The sequence below is a fragment of the Mobula birostris genome, chromosome 18, assembly GCF_030028105.1.
Source record: "Mobula birostris isolate sMobBir1 chromosome 18, sMobBir1.hap1, whole genome shotgun sequence".
Classification (NCBI taxonomy): domain Eukaryota; kingdom Metazoa; phylum Chordata; class Chondrichthyes; order Myliobatiformes; family Myliobatidae; genus Mobula; species Mobula birostris.
Genome location: NC_092387.1, coordinates 50,292,649 through 50,313,815, shown reverse-complemented (window position 1 = coordinate 50,313,815; position 21,167 = coordinate 50,292,649). Strand labels below are relative to the sequence as shown.

Sequence of the window (21,167 nt, the reverse complement as noted above, 5' to 3'; positions counted from 1 at the left end):
ACCACCGCCGCCGGCAGCCCATTCCATAATAGCTTTTTAATTCTCCAGTACTGTATTACTGAACAGTATAATCTACATATTTTAGCCTGCCAGTGTACATAGGTATATACAGTACGTATTTATTCATCTATCTAAGCATGTCTTTATTTAGAGATACACCATGGTAACATACCCTTCTGGCTCAACAAGCCCCATCCAATTATACCCATGTGATCAATTACTCTAACATGTATGTCTTTGGAATGTGGGAGGAAAGCTGAACACCCAGAGGGAACCCACGCAGTCACAGGGGGAACGTACAAACTCCTCACAGACAGGCGAAATTAAACCTAGTTCACTAGCACTGTAACAGCATTATGCTAACCCCCATACTACCATTGTCCATTGAGTGAATTTCTGAGCCATTTTGTTTACTGTTGCTTATTTACATGGAAAATTAATATTCTTCTCACCTACTCATGGGACCTGACAGCTCCTGCCTAAGTGCTCTGCATTTCTCTCTGCTCCAGAGACACTCACAGTCTAACACTGTTCTTTGCACTGGCTCCTGCTTTGTAGGATCCATGCAGTTAATACTTTTACTCTATTGTTTGTTGCCCTTCAGAAGAAAATGGAGAAATTGGTCGTTTCTGGAGCTTAATTCTAAATTGGAACTCAGATTATTGAGGATTGTTCCTTGTCCATAGGTCACCATTGTGAAAAACGCTTTCTTGTATGCTTCATAGATTAGCTTTATTTGTCACACATACATTGAAACATACAGTGAAATGCACTGTTTGCAAAAACAACCAACACAGTCCAAGGATGTGCTGGGGACAGCCCACAAGTGTCACCATACTTCCAGGCTAACATAGCATACACATAACTTCGGAATATGGGAAGAAACTGGAGCACCTGGAGGAAACCCACGCGACCATGGGGAGAACAGACAGAATCATTTCAGATAGTGGCGAGAATTGAACCCCCGTTCTTCTGATCACTGGTACTCTAAGACATAACGTTAACTTCCACCTATCCACCCAAACAATTAAATTGCCACGCAACACACACAAAATGCTGGAGGAACTCAGCAGGCCGGACAGCATCTATGGAAAAGAGTAAGTCAACGTTTTGGGCAGAGACCCTTCAGCAGGACCGGAGAAAAAAAAGATGAGTAGAGTTAAAAGGTGGAGGGACGGGAGGGAGAAACACAAGGTGATAGGTGAAACCCTGGAGCAGGAGGGTTGTAGTAAAGAACTGGGAAGTTGATTGGTGAAAGATTGGGAATGGGAAGTGGAAGTAAATTGGTTGGCCATTCCCATTCCAATCCAGTGGCCACGCATTTTAATTCCACTTCCCATTCCCATTCCCATATGCCTATACATGGCCTCCTCTACTTTCACGATGAGGCCACACTCAGGTTGGAGGAACAACACTTTATATTCCGTATGGGTAGCATCCAACCTAATGGCATGAACATCGATTTCTCGAACTTCCAGTAATGCCCCCAACCCCTTCACCATTACCTATTCCCTTTTCCCTCTCTCACCTCAACTCCTTGCCTGCCCATTGCCTCCCTCTGGTGTTCCTTCCCCCTTTTCTTTCTTCCATGACCTTCTGTCCTCTCCTATTGGACTCTTCCCTTCTCCAGCTTTGTATCTTTCACCAATCAACTTCCCAGCTCTTTAGTTCATCCCTCCCCCTCCCAGTTTCACCTTTCACCTTGTATTACTCCCTCCCCTCCCCCCCACCATTTAACTCTACTCCTCATCTTTTTTCCTCCTGTCCTGCTGAAGGGTCCCAACCCAAAACGTCAACTGTACTCATTTCCATAGATGCTGCCTGGTCTGCTGAGCTCTTCCAGCATTTTGTGTGTGTCCCTTGGATTTCCAGCATCTGCAGATTTTCTCTTGTTTGTAATTAAATTGCCACCATGAGATAGACTCATTGTATTCCTAATATAGTGAGAGTTTCTGTAGGAGAAGGTAAAGCCCATGTCTGTTTAAAGTAATTCTACTTGTGTTGGCTATTTTGCAGGTCATTTGTGTTATCTCCTTTAGAATATAATTGCATACAAAATTATCTGGCAATATAGTTAAATGAGATTGCATTCTCTACCCATGAAATATTGCCAGACTACTTGAGAAATTATCTCAAATTCTGATTTCTTGAGACTGGAGAAATGTTGTTATTGCGGAGTGATAAATTTCCTGATCAAACCAAACAAAATTTCTCATTGCTTTCTGTGTTAATTGTTCGTGTCTGCCAATATTTAAGTTTCAAAATGCATGTTTCTCTTTCATACAGAGAACAATGAGAAATAACATAAAGGCTTTCAAAAAAAAAAGCTTATTCCTCCTCACCTTTCTTGCCTACATCTCTCTGAACCAATTTTACCACTAAAACAAGGTTCTCTGTTGCTGTGACTTTCATCTCAGTCTAGAATCAAAGCTCAAGAACTTTTTCCAGATGCTCAACAAACTGATGTTAAATTGATAAAGGGACGCAGTTGGCCTTCCAGTTATAATGAAATTCTGATGGTAAAGCTGTGGTGGTAATGGGGTGCTGCAGAAACTTGCTGATCCATGCTGTAGATGTTTAGAGAATCTCAGCATCCAGGGCAAGAGCACCCAAACTAATAGTTACCCTCGATGAAATCAGGTTTCGGAAGTGCCTGAAATAAGGTGAAGCCAATGGAGTATTAAAAGTATGCCTGGACTGACACCTTTTGGGAACTGAAAAACTTAAGACTAGGTAGGGGGCCATTGTTATTTTGGAACATGAACTATCTAACAAGTCAAGGTGATGATCGGTGCTGATTTGGGTTGGGATATTTGGAAGAGTAAGAACACTTGGGAATATGGTGAAAGGGAAAAGACTTAACGCTTTACAATGCTACCTGTAAGATCTGGGTTCAATTCCCATTGCTGTCCTTGTACGTTCTCTCCATGACCACATGGGTTTCCTCTGGCTGCTCCAGTTTCTTCCTACATTCCAAAGACATACAGCTTAGGGTTAGTATGTTGTAGGATGCTATTTTGGTGCCAAAAGCATGGCAGCACATGTGGGCTGCCCCCAGCAATCCTCGCCACGTACAATGCATTTCACTGTATGTTTCAATAAACATAACAAATAAAGCTAATCTTTAAAACTGTTTATTAAGTTAGGTGTCTCACTTTCAAAAAAAATAGCTAATAAGTCTTTACGAGGTAAACATTTGCTTCTGGCTGTTAGTCTTTCAGCAAATGGAAGCTCTGCTGTGCACACTAATGTTAAAGCACTGAGACAAATGCACAGACCTGGGGCAAGCTTTACAGCCGTTAGATCCTAACTTTCTGTTCTCCCTCCTGTCTCTTGGAGAGGAAAAGCTGGACATTGAAAGAAGGGTTGACCAAAGTCAAAAGCACTTGAGCTAGTGTAGTGGCTGGCACAACGCTTCACAGTACAGACGACCCAGAATCAATTCCTGCTACTGCCTGTAAGGAGGATGTACATTCTCCCGGTGACCACATGGATTTTGTCCAGGTTCCGGCCCGAAACGTTGACTGATCGTTTCCACGGATGCTGCCCGACCTGCTGAGTTCCTCCAGCGTGTTGTGAGTGTGGGTTTTGTCCGGGTTCTCTGGTTTCCTCCCACAGTCCAAAGGTGTACCAGTTGGTAGGCTAATCGGTCATTGTAAACTGTCCCATGATTAGGCTAGGGTTAAATCGGGCGGCTTGCTGGATGGCGTGACTCGAAGAGCTGGGAGGGCCTATTCCCTGCTGCATCTCAATAAATTTTTTAAAAATTAAAAACAAGTCTGTGATCATCCAGTGGTGGTGAATGCTGCTACTTTTGCTACTTTGTCGCTTGCTTTCCTATACTGACCGGTAATTCGTTTGCATGCAGGTTACAGCTGATCGCTGATGGATTAATGGAGCGGTTTATAGCCTCTGGGCTGATGGGGAAAGAATGGAACAAGGTGAAGCTCCATGCTACTTTGATGAATACGCTTTTCAGAAGAGATCCAACAGGTACGTGCAGGATCCAGTGTAATGTCACTCTGTCTCGGTCACACACGCAGATTGGGATTCAATTTCCGCCACTGCCTGCAAGGAGCTTGTATGTTCTCTCCGTGACTGCGCGTGTTTGCAAGGAGTTTGTATGTTCTGTCCGTGACTGTGCGTGTTTGCAAGGAGTTTATATGTTCTCTCCGTGACTGCGTGTGTTTGCAAGGAGTTTGTATGTTCTCTCCTTGACTGCGTGTGTTTGCAAGGAGTTTATATGTTCTCTCTGTGACGGCATGTCTTTGCAAGGAATTTATGTGTTCTCTCTGTGACTGCACGTGTTTGCAAGGAGTTTATATGTTCTCTCTGTGACTACGCATGTTTCTTCCGGGTGCTCCATTGCCTTCCCACATTCCAAAGGCATACAGGTTAGGGTTAGTAAGTCGTGGGTCTGCTATGTTGTGTGCTGAAGCAAGCAACACTTGCAGCTGCCTCCAGCACATCCTCAAACTGGATTGGTCATTGATGCAAACAATGCATTTCACTGTATCTTTCTATGTTTCAATGTACATGTGACAAATAAAACCAATCTTCATGTTTTACACAGTGTGATAGATGCTGTGCTACCCACATAACCCTATTTATAGTATACCAACTTAGAGTAATGTACTGCATATAGATATTTATTATCTTTTCTGAATTTTAGATTACTTAAGATGTTTCACGGGGCTTGCATTTCAGTTCCACCAATACCTGTAAAAGGAAAATGCAGGTTAATATTTCAACACAGGTTGTCTTCCACCTGAAATACTAACCTGACCTGAGGGTAGCAGACACCAACAGAATCAACAAACTCAGTCGTAAGGCCAGTGATGTTGTGGGGATGGAACTGGACTCTCTGACAGTGGTGTCTGAAAAGAGGATGCTGTCCAAGTTGCATGCCATCTTGGACAATGTCTCCCATCCACTACATAATGTACTGAGTGGGCACAGGAGTTCATTCAGCCAGAGACTCATTCCACCGAGATGCAACACAGAGCGTCATAGGAAGTCATTCCTGCCTGTGGCCATCAAACTTTACAACTCTCCCTTGGAGGGTCAGACACCCTGAGCCAATAGGCTGGTCCTGGACTTATTTCCTGGCATAATTTACATATTACTATTTAATTATTTATGGTTTTATATTGCTATATTTACACTCTATTCTTGGTTGGGGCAACTGTAACGAAAATCAATTTCCCTCGGGATCAAAGTATGACTATGACTATGATTTTCCATGATTAGATGTTACCAATACAGAAAGACTTTGAAAAGTGTTTATGATTTTATTTAAAAAAAACACCAGCCTAAGTAAACACTTCCTTTTGTTGATGCAGACCTTTGCACATATTTATCCACATCCTGCGTTGATTTTGTGTGCACTGTTACACCTACAAAAGTGTCCCTTCAGCAGCTTTTTCAGGAAGGCATGCAATTTTCTTTGATGATTTGCAAGAAAGGAGAAAAAAACTACAATGGAGTTTTAAAAAATAAATTATGCAGATGGCAAAAAATGAATAAAAGACACAAATATAGAACAACAACCACAGAGTCCTTGTAACAGTCTAGGAATGTTCAGTTTAGTTCAGTTCAGTTCAATTTTGCATTGTGCTGTTCCATGGTGTTTCTTTGTTTTGTGACTGTCTATGGGAAGAAGAATCTCAGGGTTGAATACTGCACACATACTTTGATATAAATGTACTTTGAATCTTTGAAGGTTCATAGATTACTGAGGGTAAATGCTGGTCTGCCAGTTTGTTTCTGACCTGCAAGAAATTACTTAAATTTTCATGTAATTTCATCTGTTGAGTTTTTGATAGAGTTGGGGTGCTCCATCTCAGGTTCCTCAGAGCTACAATAAGCCTGAATGGTGAGCTTGCAGATGAACAATGGTGAGGTGCCAGTGAATAAACCTCCCTCCTCACACGTGCTGACACCTACAGGAGGCAAGAAAAAAGCTGATAGAAAAAAACTAGCTGTGATATTGCGCTGTCTAAGTTCTACCCCTGGGGTGTTGACTAATGTGAGATCCAGTGTTAGTTCTGCGCAGGATGAATTAATTACCAAAGTGCACACATACACACATGGTCTGAGTGTAGTTTTTCATTGATTCTACTGTATTTCTTCGTCTTACTGCGAATGCCCACAGGAAAATGAATCACTGGGTGGTGCATGGTGATATATAGATACTTCTCGATAATAAACTTACTTTGACTTTGAAGTTTTCTTTGAGATAGGTGTTGATGATCCAGAAAACCTGAATCAAATGGACCAATTCCTCAAGTTAAAAATGTCAATGACTAGGAAACATTAAGTATTTAGTAAAAGGATTAGAGGAGAGTTGAGGGAAGAAAAACCGTCCAAGAATGATGGGTTTGGAGCTCTGCCTGAAAGAAACAGAAACACTCATTGCATTTAAAAAGTAAATGGATGAGCTTTTGACGTGTCAGGAATAGAGAGTGAGAGTTGAAAAGCTCGATGAGTTCGATAGCGCTTTCTCAAGTGGCGTGAACAGATGAGCTTCTGCTCTGATCTATCTGCTGTAAACTGCTGTGATTCTGTAATAAAAATGCCTTTGTCATTCTAGTTTGGTGGCTGCAGTGAACTGCCAATAATGAAAACCTCTGTTGCTTTCAGTGGAAGAACGAGACAATACTGCCTCGGGGAAGCCGAATTTTCGTGAAAGGGAGTCATTCGATGCAAGGAATGTGTTAAAGGTCAGTCATAAGCATTAATTAGAAAAACGCATCTTGTCCTTTTGTGAACAGTGCTAGCTGAGTCAATGGCATATTGGCTTAACTAGAATAGTGGTACGTTGTATGGAGCGGAAAACATCTCCCATGATTCTTGGCCTATGACCCTGGACCCGGCGATGGCCCAGCAGATCCGTGCTGAATCTCTCCAGATATATTGGTTGGAGCACACACAGAATTATGATGCAAGACCTTGGGAGGAATACATCAGTCACTGACGTACTTTCACCTCTCTCTCAAAAACATTTAAGGATTTTATTCCCATTCCAGGGGTTAGAGTTGCATTCCAGCCCTTAAGTATAGATTGAACTGAGGTTCCATCTTGTCTGTAAAACATCCAATGGCACAGCACTGAAGAAAGCAGGAGAGCATTGTCTCCTGTCCTGACCAATGCTTAACCGATTAACAACACTAAACCAAGAGATATTGTTATCATTTATTGCCGTATTGGGACATTATTTCTTGCAGTATTGTTGTATACTTAGTACAATAGAGTCATAGAGAGATCTATGACTAGTCATACAGCACTAGATAGAAGCAGGCTGTTCAGCACATCCAGTCCGTGCAGCTTATTGTATCTCTCCACACCAATCCATTTCACCAGCATTTGATCCATAGCCTTCTATAACTTTGCAATGCAGGTGCTGCTTACCCCTGCAGCAGTGATCCTCTTTTAAAAGTACTTCTTTAGCTGTAGAATTCTCTGTGATGCTGTGAAGCATTGAAAGATTCTGTGCAATTGCAAGCCCTTGCAATATTGTATGTTAAGAATAATTGTATTTTGGAAGGGAATGTACTGACCAGTAAAGGCAGGTAGATCCTGTAGGGCATTAGCTTGCCTCTGCTGGTGGCATTCCCAGTAAATTGTGTACGTTAACTGCACAGTGGACTGATGTACAACTGAGAGAGTACATTGTCTGAAGTCCTTACTTTCCAGTGAAATATCCAATATCTTAAAACTTTATTAAAAAAGGGTAAGGGGATTCTAATGGCTGGCTTAAAACTCTAAAACAGCATCAGATTTCTGAACGGTCCATGAACCCATGAACACTGTCTCACTATTTTGCACTATTTATTTTTATATGTTTCTTATTGTAACTTGTCTTTTTCGTTTTGCACTGTGTTACTGCTACAAAACAGCAAATTGTAAAAGATAAATCAGTGATAATAAACCCAGTTCTGAATGTGATGCTGCACACTGCTCTGTGGCAATCTGATGTGAATCCGTGCCCTCCGCTGGTACTCATGCAGAATGAATCCCTCTCAGCTTGGTTTGTTGGGCAGGTTAAGACAAGAGATGTAGCCACTGGCTACCAAGATGTGGGGTTAAAGGCTGCTGAGTACTGATTAACATCTGCTCCATGTGTTGACCAGGATCCATGGTTTTTCATCATTTCTTGGAGATGATGACAGCTTTTATGTCACCCTTTCTTTGGCTAGCAAGGCCAGCAGTTACTGGCCACCCTCCCCTGGGCTACTTTCTTGAACCACTGCAACTGTGCTGCTGAAGGTATGTATCCAGTGCTGTTGGGTAGGTGTTACAGGATTTAGACCTAACAGCGATGAAGGAATGGCAATTATATTCACAAGTCAGGGTATTATATAGTGCAGGGAAGTGCATGGCCAAGCGTTTTGGTAGAAGAGATAAAAGTGTAGACTATTTTTTAAACCGGAAGTGAATTCAAAGGTGTAGGATACCTTAAAGGTTTGCTTGAAGGTTGAGTTGGTAGTAAGGAAGGCAAATGCAACGTTAGCATTCATATCCAGAGGACTAGAATTTTAAAACAAGGGTGAGGCTTTGGTCAGACCACATTTGGAGTATTATGAACAGTTTTGGGCCTCACATCTGAGAAAGGATGTGCAGGCATTGGAGTGGGACCAGAGAAGGTTTACAAAAATGATCCCAGGTATTAACGGTTTAGTGTGTGAGGAGCATTTGACATCTCGGCCTGTACTCACTGGAGTACAAAACCAACAAAATCTGGAGGCAAAGCTTTAGGTTGATGTCCAGAGTGTGGCTTATCCAGAGGTAGAAGCCGGAAGGTCAAAAGCCAAAGGTAGAAGCTTAAAAGGTCATTAGTGTTGGAGGTCCATGCCAGTCCAGAACTCAAAGCCTGAAGGTAAAACCATGATCACAAGTGCTGGGGTGAAGTCCAAAGTTAGAGGCCCAAAGTGTGTGAGCCTGAGAACCCAGAGACAAGAACTGGAGGAGGCCTTCTCTGGGGTGAAGACCTGTCTATCTGTGTGAGTGGGAGGGATGGGAAAGGGGCCTGTTTTGCTGTTGTTACCTTGTTTTGTTGTTGTTTGTGTTGTTCTGCAAAACATTGTGGGCATACTACGTTGACGCTGGAATGTGTGGCAACACTTGTGGGCTGCCCCCAGCACATCCTTGGCTGTGCTGGTTGCCTATGCAAATGAGATATTTCGCTATATTATTTTGATGTACATGTGACAAATAAATCTGAGTTTAGAAGAATGAAGGGGGAATCTCATTGGAAACTACCAGATACTGAGTGGACATGGGGAGAGTCTAGAACCAGAGTCCTCAGCCTCAGAATACAAGAACAGTTGAGGTGGAAATTTTCTAGCCAGAGGGTGGTGAGTTGGTGGAATTCATTTTTACAGGCGGCAGTGGAGGCCAAGTCATTGGATGCATTCAAAGTGAAGGTTGATAAGTCCTTGATTAGTAAGGGCATCAAAGGTTACAGGGAAAAGGCAGGAGAATGAGATGAGAGGGAAAATAAATAAATCACTTTATCGAATGTTGGAGCAGATTCAATAGGCTGAATGGCCTAATTCTCTTCCCATGTTTTATTTTCTTAACAGTTGCAACTTGAAAGGGAACCTACATATTGTGGCTTTGCTATATAACTGAAGACCTTGAGCGTATTGTTGGTAGGGATTGCAGGTTTGCAAGGTGCTGTTGAAGTAGCCTGGCTGCAAACTGCGGTGTATTTTGTGGGCGATACATACTGCAGCCATTGTGCGCCAGTGTGTTAGGGAAGGAATGTTTAAGTTGGTGGATGAAATACCAATCAAGCAGGCGACTTTGTCCAGGACAGAGTGAAACTTCTTGCACTTATTCATGAAGATGTCTTGTCAAACTCTTGGTTGTGCTTTGTAGATAATGGAAGTGCTTAGAGGAATCAGGAAGTGAGCCATTCACTACAGGATACTCAGCCCATGACCTACTTTCATAGTTACATTGTAACCCTAGCTGGGTTACTTGAGTTCTGGCCAGTGAAGATCTCCTGGTCCATGGTGGGACACGGAGCAATGCACTGTATTAATGACATTGAATGATGAGGTGACATTTCACCTGTGTGTCTGTCAGGGTCAGATGTTGTATCCAGTGCTCCCTGTGTGGCTTCCTCTACACTGGTGAGAGCCAACATAGACTGGGTTATCTTCACTCTGTCCTCCGCAAAAGGCAGGGTGTCCTGCTTCAATTCCAATTTCACTCTGACTTCCCATTCTGACATGTCTGTCCATGGCCTCAGTTATTGCTAGGATGAGGCTAGACTCGGGTTGGAGGAGCAATGCCTTCTATTACATCTGGATAGTCTCTAACCTGATGACATGAGCATTGATTTCTCTAACTTCCTGTAACCTAAAACCCTCACTAATTTTTATAGATGCACCTTAGAAAGCGTTCTTCTAGGGTGCATCACAACCTGGTATGGAAGTTGTCCTGTCCAAGACCGGAAGAAGCTGCAGAAGATCGTGAACACAGCGCAGCACACCACACAAACCAATCTTCCGTCCTTGGACTCACTTTACACCGCACGCTGTCGGAGCAGTGCTGCCAGGATAATCAAGGACACCACCCACCCAGCCAACACATTTTTCGTCCCTCTTCCCTCCAGGAGAAGGCTCAGGAGCTTGAAGACTCGTACGGCCAGATTTGGGAACAGCTTCCTTCCAACTGTGATAAGACTGCTGAACGGATCCTGACCCGGATCTGGGCCGTACCCTCCAAGTATCCGGACCTGCATCTCAGTTTTTTTGTACTACCTTACTTACCATTTTTCTAATTTTTCTATTTATGATTTATAATTTAAATTTTTAATATTTACTATCGATTTGTAATCCAGGGAGTGGGAAGCGCAGAATCAAATATCGCTATGATGATTGTACGTTCTAGTGTCAATTGTTTGGCAACAATAAAGTATAAAGTAAAAGTAAAGTAACCTTTCCTTCCTCCCACCTCTCTTTTTCCATTCCGCGTTCTGGTTACCACTTCTCACTTGCCCATTGACTCCCTCTGGTTTTCCTCCTGCCCTTCTTCCATGATCCACTGTCCTCTCCTATTATATCCCTTCTTCATCCCTCTTCCACCTATCCCCTCCCAGCCACCTACCTTCCCCCTGATCTCACCTATCACTGCTTGTACTCCTTACCCTTTCCCCCACCTTATTCTGACCAGCCCCCTGCCTTTCCAGTCTTAATGAAGGGTCTCAGCCTGAAATATCGACTTCATTCGCTTCCATAGATGCTGCCTGACCTGCTGAATTCTTCCAGCATTTTGTGGGCGTTGCTCAAGAAATCCAGCAGCTGCAGAATCTCTTGAGTTGCATGATGAGGATAGTTGGTTAGAGTCTCCCTTCTGGGAACTAGCCATAGTCTGGTAACACTCTTCCTTCCTACTCTGTCCCAGACTGGGCTTGAGGCTAGAACCTGTTCTGATCTTCCATCATCTGTCAATCAACGTGCCCAACTCCCCACTCTGAATTATCTGCCCTCTTTTATGTTCCTCTTTAAGTTTCCTTACCCCTTTCTTTCTTTACTCCCTGCAAATAAAGCGTTTCTCCCCTTGTCAAGTGCTTGGACATTTAATTACCCCAACCAATTTTCTCTCCAATTGGACAATAATTCAGATAAACCACTTTAAATTCATCAGATCACCTCCGTCTGATTTTTGTCTATTTGCTGCATCTGATGAAAGGAGCTATTACCAAGCTGAAGCTGTCTGTGAGGTAGCCAGTCCATTAAGTAGACCAGAATCAAAATCTGCTTTTCTGCCTGCCTACCTACTCTGTTTGAAGAACTGCTATAATTAGAAGCACACTGGGGTCCTTTGGAGGCTAATTGCTTTGAGGAAAATGTAATCTAGTTTAGAGCAAATGTATAAGTAATTTTCTTTTAGGTTCAATGTGAATGTGTTATGAACATCAGAGAAAGCAGCAGGATCACCTGTTTTCACTTTTTAACGTTTAGTTTTCAAGGTGGACGGAGACCCATGACTGGAGGTGTTCTGCAGGGATTCACCCTGGTGCCTCTTCTATGAGTGATATATGTAATTGACTTGGATGGAAACGTGGATGGGTGGATTAATAAATTCACTAACGATACAATGATTGGTGGTATTGTGGATAGTGTGGAAGATTGTCAAAGGATACAGCAGGATAGAGATGATTGCGGATGTGGGCAAAGAAACAGCAGAAATGACAGTTTAATCTGGCCGGGTATGACTTGTTGCACTTTGGGACATCAAATGTAAACTTATTGTATAGATAGATCTTGGAGTCCAGGTCCATAGCTCCTAGAAGATGGCCGCACAGTTTGATAGGGTGATAAGAAAAGGTGAATGGCATGCTTGCTTTAATTAGTCAAGGCATTGATTTTAAGGCTCGCCAAGTTACATTGCAGATTTCTGCTTAGGCTGTCTCTAGAGTAATAAATACCATTCTGGTCACCCCATTATGGGAAGAATGTGAAGGTTTTACAGAGTGTGCTAAAGAGGTTCACACTAGCTCCCTGAATTGGAGGAGAGGTTGGACAAACTTTTTATATTCTCTCGAGCAGTGAAGGCTGAGGGGAGATCTGATAGAAGCAATCAATGCCATGGCTTCACTCCCTTTGTCCCTTTGCAACTCTAATTTCTGAATTTGCAACTCCCCCCCTCCAGTTTTGAAAATAGTGTACATCTTTATTCCTTCTACCAAAGTGCGTGATCATAAACTTCCCTGCGCTGTATTCCATCTGCCACTTCCTCATAATGCCAGTTCCCCTAATCTGTCCAAGTTTTCTGCAGACTTCCTGCTTCTCCAACAGTACCTACCCCTCCACCTATCATTGTATCATCAGCAAACTTGCCCTCAAAACCATCAATTCATCTGTTAACTAATAACATATAACGTGAAAAGAAGCGGTCCCAACACCCAACCCTGCAGAACACCACTAGTCACTGGCAGCCAGGCAGAAATGCCCCCCTTTATTCCCACAGTTTGCCTTCTACTAATCAGCCAATCTTTTATCCATTCTAGTATCATTGCTGTAATACCATAGATTTTTATCTTATTTAGCAGCCCCATGTATGGCACTTTGTCAAAGGCATTCTGAAATTCCAATTAAGCATCCACTGACTCCTCCTTCCCTGACTCCAACAGTCACCTACACCCCCTCCCTCCCTCACTCCTCCCTCTTTCACTCTCTTCTCCCTCTTTCCCATTCTCTTTCTCTCCTCTCTCTCTCTCTCCCGCTCTCCCTCTCTCCTGCTCTCCCTCTCTCCCCCACACCCTTTCCTCCCACTTTACCTTTTCCTCATTTCCCTCCCATCTCTCTCCTTTCCCCCTCTCTTTCTGACTCTCTCTCTTTCCCCCTCTTTCCCTTTCCCCTCTCTTTCCCTTTCCCCTCTCTTTCCCTTTCCCCTCTCTTTCCCTTTCCCCCTCTCCCTCCCACTCCTCCCCCTTTCCCCTTCCTCCCAATTTCTCAAGCTCCCCCCTTTCTCCCTCTCAACAATTCCACAATATCTTGAACTGTTCAATAAAATTATCTGTTAACCTTCTAAGTAGGTAACCGGTATTATTTTCTGGTCATGCAAGACAAATATTCTCCACCATGCCTCAGATTAGCGGAAGAGTGAATACTTTCTCTTCTAATGAAGACAAACATGTACTACAGCAATAAAACTGCTGTGGTTGGAGAACAATTTGACCTCCAAGCTGTGTGAAGAAGACTTCTGGCTTTTTATTTGCACTGCTCTGTAGGTGGTCGAATACTGTCTCTGTGGGATGTGTGGCAATTGGCTTTGAATGTGTTCAGGCACCACAGCTCTGCAGTCTCAAATTGACCTTGAGTTTAAATGATACTCAGTTGAAATAGCAGCTAAAGTCGAGTTCACCTCTTTCTGTTTCTGTTGTAGATTGCATTAAACTGTGTTTTGTTATTTTTTATATAAAAAAGCCCTCTATCAATCCCATTAAACTTGTGGGACAGAAGTACAGAATTAAATTAGGAAGCTTGTGTCATGATACTCTTATGGAGAAAAGCCACAGGATGCAAACATTTCCACTGACAGTGTAAAGACAAAACAATATTTTGGAATTACATACCAGTCCCTGCGGTCTCCATTTGTCCAGACACATGTCCAGTTATCTCCTTCACCTCTCCTTCAGTATTAATACTGAAACCCCTGTTATCTTTGGATGGGCAGCATGGTTAGAGTAACTCTATTATGGTGCCAGCCGCCCGGATTCAGTTCTGTCACTGTCTGTTAGGGGTTTATACGTTCTCCCCGTGACCGCGTGGGTTTCCCCCCACGTTTCAAAGTACAGGTTAGTAGGTTAATTGGTCACATTGGGTGGCGTGGGCTCACTGAGCCAGAAGGGCCACTTACCGTACTGTATCTCTAAACAATACAAATAACTAATCTCTTATTGTACTACCAAATTCCACATTTTAATTCACATCACTTGATATTTGAGCTCCAGTAGTTTTCATCATCAAACATTCCTTTTCCAAAGGGATTGCCCCTGTAGGATAAAATCTGGATTCACCTACGCTCTGCTCAACCACTTAAAATGTGCCTTATTTATTATTACGTAGAATATACAGCATAGAAATGAGCCACTCAAGCCTCTGGTCTGTAATCCACATGGGTCACTTCTGGCACCGTTTAACTTTAACAAAGTTATCCATGTATCTTTACTGCTCAGTTCAACCACCCCCTATGACAGTGAGGTTTACTCTCCAAGTGCTCGTCAGATAATATCCCCTATTGGACTATTACTGTATTACAGTTACTGTTTTTTGTCTTGTTTATGACCCCTTAGCTTTGGATACCTCACTGTGAGAACTATGTCGATCCTCATCCAATTCTTTCATAATTATAATTTTAAATAAAGTAATGAGGATTTTTGTAATCCACGAGGTAACTAGTAGATTGGTGCATTTACCTTGGTATTCTCCCTCACTTTCTGTTGCAGGGAGAGAAACAGCAATTAACTGCTGCTCCTTCATGGGATGTTAAGTTTAAACTGCATTGTACATTGGTATGAGGGTTAATGGGAGGAAGTGAGAGAATGGGATTGGAAAGAAATCAGTCATGATTGCAAGGCAGAGCAGACTTGATGGGCCAAACGGCCTTATTCTGCTCCAGATCTTACAGACGTTGCATAGTGAGGTATGCCAACGTAACAGGCACCTCCAACAAAAGGTGGAAGAACCAGCTCCCTTGTAGGTAAAATACTAACATCTTCCTTTCCTTTACAGAAATTTGAAGACTACTTATTTGGTGAAGTGGAGCTGAACATGGTCCATGTCTCCCAGAGGTTCTCAGCTGACAATTCTGGCTTCTATTCGTCTTCTGCCTCCATCAGCTTTTCTTAAGAGTGGTGGAATTGTTGAGCCCTGACAGTTTTGACAGGATGCGTGCAAGATCAGTCAACCCCCTCACCCAAGCCAAAAGAGAATGACAATAGATAAGCCTTGCTGCTGAACTTGGAAACCACGGCAGAACAGACTGACCTGGTGTTCGATAGCAAATGAACCAGGGTTTCAATAGGAACCATTTAACCACCTTTTTCTGAAAAAAGAACTGAATTGTTGGGACTTTTTATGGTCTCAAGATAAAATGCTGATATTGAAAAATGGAGTATTCTTTTATTTGTCAGAATCGGGTACTACCAAGTCTAGGGTTTCAGAGTCAGGTGCTAAATAAAGTTCCATGTTTTCTTTTACCTCAGTGTTGTTCCTCAGGAGGTAATGTCCTTTTGCGCCAGTTTTTCCTTCTCCATGCCAATTATCCAGTGCTGGGTGATTGTCATTTTGGGCAGATTGCCATCTTTCATTCTGACATACACTGCCACAGACTGCTGATGTGTGTTCTGCAAATGACCCATGGGATCAGTAGGCAGAGGAGACTCTTAATTCCATTGGCACTCCAGACCCAGAGTCGAGAGATCAGCGTGCTCTGGCCTACCCTTCGATTACTAGGAATGTCTCAGTCTGTCAGACAGTTTCAGGGGTTATTTGGTTGCAACATGTTGTGGTGAGTTAATAGTAGAACAGAGCAGATGTATGGATCATATAACAAATATGAAGCTTGATGTGTCCAGGAATTCCCTGCAGAATATTGTCTGTTTGGATCGTCTTTTCTGTGCAACAGGCACAGATGAAAATCCAGGATTAAATGCAGGATGTAGCCACTTCAAACTTGCAGAGTGATACAGCCCAGGAACCCATTCAGCCCATCAGGTTTGTGACTGCTCCTCAGCGAGAAGAGAGTTATATACGCACAGAAGTGGGCCGTTTGGCTGCAGTCACCGTGTCAATCAAGTTGCCTAACTGGGTTAGTCCCATTTATATGAGTTTGGCCCTAAAGCTTTCCTATCCATGTCTTCTAAATGTGGTAAATGTGCCCACCTTTACCACTTCCTCTCGCAGGTTGTTCCATATTCAGCACACATCAAAATTCTGTGAAAATGTTGCTCCTCAGATCCCCTTTGAATCTTTCCCTTCTCAATCTAACTCTGCCTCCTAATTTTGAATTCCCAGCCGTGTACAGGAATGATGTTACACAATGAGTCCAATGGACTGAGTATGAATCTAGCTTCCCATCCAGGGATCGATGGTGATGAACCTCTGAGCACCATATAGGAATTTAGTGCGGCAACATCTTCAACTTTTAAATCCAAATTTCTGACTTGGGCTGAAAATGCTACCAGTCTTAGTGGATTCATTTAAGATTTATTCACCGAGGAGAATTTGCTTTTAAAATAGCTCTTTCTAAACCATCCTTACTCATGACTCAACCATCTTGCTTTCCACTGGTGAGTTCAGGAAATCTATCGAATTGTGAACACTCCATTAAATTGTATTTTAAAAAGTTAATATTATTGCAACTGATGGATTAACATATTGAAGTTGGCAACTCGTTCCTCCTGAGCTTCACACACTGCTGAACACTGGAATTAAATCCAGAAGTCAGTGAGTAGGAACCAGCTTCCTCACGTTCAGTCAATTTCTCTAGTTTTAACTTCCTTTCCTGTGATTTAATACATTAAAGTGCAACTCTTTCTTCCCTTTATACTATTTTAAGAAAGTGGCAGTGTGCAGGGACGCAGCGACTTCTCCAGCTCCTACCGAAGAGTTTCGGCCCGAAACATCAACTGTACTTTTTTCCATAGGTGCTGCCTGGCCTGCTGAGTTCCTCCAGCATTGTGTGTGTGTTGCTCAGATTTCCAGCATCTGCAGATTTTCTCTTGTTTGTTCCCAATAATGGTGTTAGCTTTAAATTCTTAGTGTTTTAAAGTTTCTAGTCAGGGATTTCAATCAACCAAAGCTCCATGAATACAGCACCACTGAACTCCTAGACAAAGTTACTTTTAAACTGCCGTTAGCAGTGTTAGCAGCAGACTAGAGGTTCCACGGACACCAGACCTGGCGATAGTGGTTAGCCGAGGAATCTGCAGGCACAGGTGGTGTGAGAGGAAACAGAAAAGTGGCAAGAGAGCTGGGGCACTAGCTCAGCTGAGAGCTAAATCAACCAGACTGGTGGTACCATTACTTTTCCTGGAAAAGGAACACAGAAAGAAATGAGGACATGTTGCATTCTGGTTTTCACCAAACTGTTGTTAAACAACAACATACCCAAGTTGACATTTCAGCTCAATGGGATGACTGTGTTCTGAGGAGATAGAAACTCCCTGTCAGGGAAATCCTAAGGAGGTGGAATCTGTGTGTACATTAACAAAGATTGGTGTGCAAACTTATCTATAATTAACAGTCACTGTTCTGGGCAATTGAATATCTTACAATTAAATGCCGACCACATTTCCTGCTCTGGGAGTTTACTGTTGTGCTCATCACCACTGTCTCTATCCCCCTGAGCGTGAACATCAAGGTCACACTTGGAGAGCTTTAGAGTATCATCAGCTCTCTCCAAAACAAGCATCTGGACGGTCTCTTCATAAATGCAGGAGACTTCAAATATGTTGACTTGCAGGACATTTTACCCAAATTGCAACAGCACGTCACCATGGCCACTAGGGGAACAAACAGACTCGACCATGTTTATACAGACACACATAGTACTTACAAAACCATCCCATGTCTTCAACTTGGCTTCTCTCTGACCACATCTCCATAATGTTAATCCCAGCATACTGACTGCTGTTCAAAATGGAGAAACCAGTCAAGAAGACCATCACTGTGTGGCATAATGAGGCAATCTCTATGCTTCAGGACTGTTTTGAACAGACTAACTGGCAGATGTTCACAAATAGAGAAGAGATAGACCCTGAGGAATATGCCTCATCTGTCATCAGCCACATCAGTAAGTGTGTAGATGATGTTGGACCCTTAAGAACGGTCATCTCATGGCCCAGTCAGAAGCCCGAGATGAACACTGAGGTGCACAATGTACTAAAGGGAGTGCACCTACTAAAGAAGCTACCTTCAAGTCTGGTGGCAGAACAGCTCTCAGAGCAACCAGAAAAAAAGCTCATCTTAGGCATTAAGAGGGCAAAGACCGAATAGACTCAAAAAATTCTGCTAACAATCCCCGGCGTATGTGGCTGGGCGCCGAGGACGTTACTGACAACGCAAGGAAAGACAGCATTATCTGTACCGGTGACACCTCCATTCTTGATGCTCTAAACAACTTTTATGCACATTTCAAGGCATGCAACACAGCGCTGGCCACATCCCGAGTGAGCAGCCACCATCTGTAACAGCAACAGATGTGAGAAGGACTCTGCAGAGAGTCAACCCCCCCTGCCAGACGACATCCCAGGCTGAGAACTCAGATTGTGCACACCAGCTCATTGACATCTTCAACACATCACTCACCCAGGCTGCTGTTTCCACATGTTTCAAATCAGCCACCATCATCCCTGTTGCAAAGAACTCCACCCCTTCAGAACTTAACGCCTCCTGCCCAATGACAGTGATGCCAATCATCATGAAGTGCTTTGAAGAACTGATAAGGACACATATCAAAAACTCCATTCTTGCCACATTGGACACTCACCAATGCGCTTACCGACAGAGCTACTCTATGACAGATGCAGTAGCACAGCATCTGTCATGCACCTGGCCCTGACACACCTAAAAAACAAGGACACTTCTGTCAGCAAGCTGTTTCTGGATTTCAGTTCAGCATTCAACACAATTATCCCTCAGACCTTGGTGAACAAACTCCTGCTCCTCGGTCTAAACACACCACTGTACAACTGGGTGTAGGACTTCCCAACAAATAGACCTCAGATAGTCAGGATACACAACTGCTCCTCTCTCCCCATCATCCTTAATGCAGTTGCCCCATGACCCCTCCCTCCCAGGCTGTCTGCTGAGCCCATTGCTGTACACTTTGCTCACACATGACTGCATAGACAAACACCCAAGCAATCATTTCATCAAGTTCACTGATGACACGACAGTGGTGGGGCCCTTTACCAATGATGATCAGACAGCTTACAAAGAGGAGGTGGAAGAGCTTGAGGCCTCGTGCCATGCAGATAACCTCTTCCTCATGTCGACAAGAGATGGTTATCGACTTCAGGAGAACTTGCACCACTCTTAGCCCTCTTTACATCAAGAACTATCAAGGACACATATGCAGAAAGGTGGCTGAAAAGGGCCAGTAACATCATGAAGGATCCCACCCACCCTATTAGTGAAACTGTTCCACTCCCATCAGGGAGGAGGCTACATACCATCACCAGTCTCAGAAACAGTTACTTCCAGCAAGCAGTAAGGCTGATCAACACCTCCACCCTCCAGAACCCCAAACAGCATTAGTTTATCATTTTCTGTCATTTACCTGATGTACAGACACTCCTGTACTGAGCAGCATTTTATGGACATACAATCAATGTATATAAGCTACCCTATGCATTTATATTTATTGTGGGTTTTTAATATTATTATTGTGTTTGTGTTTTTCCATCAGAATCGGAGTAGCAATTATTTTGATCTGCTTTGCACAATTGTACTGGGTATGACATTAAACAATCCTGAATCTTGATTTAGGCAGACCACTGTTTGGCAGTAAAGTGCTGAGAGCAGAATCACTTAAAGGAACTCGGCACATCAGCTAGCGTAACACAGCCTTAGCAGCCAGGTTCAATTGCACCTACGTATGAAGTTTGTATGTTCTCCCCGTGACCACGCGGGGTTTCCTCCAGATGCTCCAGCTTCCTCCCACGTTCCAAAGATGTACGGGTTAGTGGGTTAATTGGAACTACTAACTAGGCAATGTGGCCCTGTTAAGCCAGAGGGGCCTGTTACTGTGCTGTATCTCTAAATAGAAATAAATAAAACATCACTGATTTGAACACCTTGTCTTTCTGCTTTCGTCTAATCATCATTTCTCCTGTTTCTTTTTGGAAGGACCACAACTGTCAGATTGCATTCAGTTGGGGCCACTTAACTTTAGGAAGGGTATGAATGTCCCAGAAAAGGTAGAGGAAAGATTCCAGCCATAAGGAAAAGTTTCAAGGATGAGGGTTTTCAGGTACAAGGTTAAAATGGAGAGGTCCAGTTGTTTGGAAGACAATCTGCTGTGAATAAGTTTTTCATTGCACCTGTGCATGCATATGACAATAAACTTGACTTTGGCTTTCTCTTGGGACAAAGATCGAGACTGCTCAAGGAGAAAAACAGTAAGCAGCTGGAATTACACAGTGGGTGAGGCAGCATCTGTGCAGGCAGAGGGGATGATGGATTTTTCTCATCAAGACCCTACATCAGGACAGAGTAGAGGGATGTCAGCCAGTGTAAGAGATGAGGGGGTAGGGTGAGGCAGAGGCTGGTAGACGATCGGTGGAACTGGATTGGCAGGGCAGGAAACGATGGGCGGATGAGCCCAAGTGGGGGGGGGGAGGTAAAGGCAGAGGCTGATGGGTGATATGTGGAACCTGAGAAGGGGCCGATGGGCAATGGAAGTATTAGGATTGGGGATAGGGAGAAAAACAGACAGATATGTACGTAGGTGAAGGGTGATGAGTGTAGGTAATGTGGCAGGGAGTGGAATGGAAATGGTGAACCCGGGATGAACTGCTGGGAAAAGGAAAGGAACACAGGGGAAGTGGGTTATCTGGAACTGGGAAACAGTGTTCATTGGGAGAGATGTTTCCATTAAGACAAGGTTCAAGAACATGGTCAGAGGAAGGTACAATAGTATCA

General features: G+C 43.3%; 1 protein-coding gene across 3 annotated transcripts in view; it reads left to right on the top strand.

Annotated features, from left to right (window-relative positions):
* The window catches only part of ascc1 (activating signal cointegrator 1 complex subunit 1), an 87,778-nt gene extending 67,474 nt beyond the window's left edge, over window positions 1–20,304 (top strand). For all 3 annotated transcript variants that reach the window (XM_072282638.1, XM_072282639.1, XM_072282640.1), the window contains exons 8-10: window positions 3,869–3,993; window positions 6,643–6,722; window positions 15,252–20,304. In XM_072282638.1, the coding sequence (XP_072138739.1) occupies window positions 3,869–3,993; window positions 6,643–6,722; window positions 15,252–15,368 (322 nt within the window). In that variant the 3' untranslated portion in view covers window positions 15,369–20,304. The remainder of the gene's footprint in view (window positions 1–3,868; window positions 3,994–6,642; window positions 6,723–15,251) is intronic.
* The last annotated feature ends 863 nt before the right edge of the window (window positions 20,305–21,167 follow it).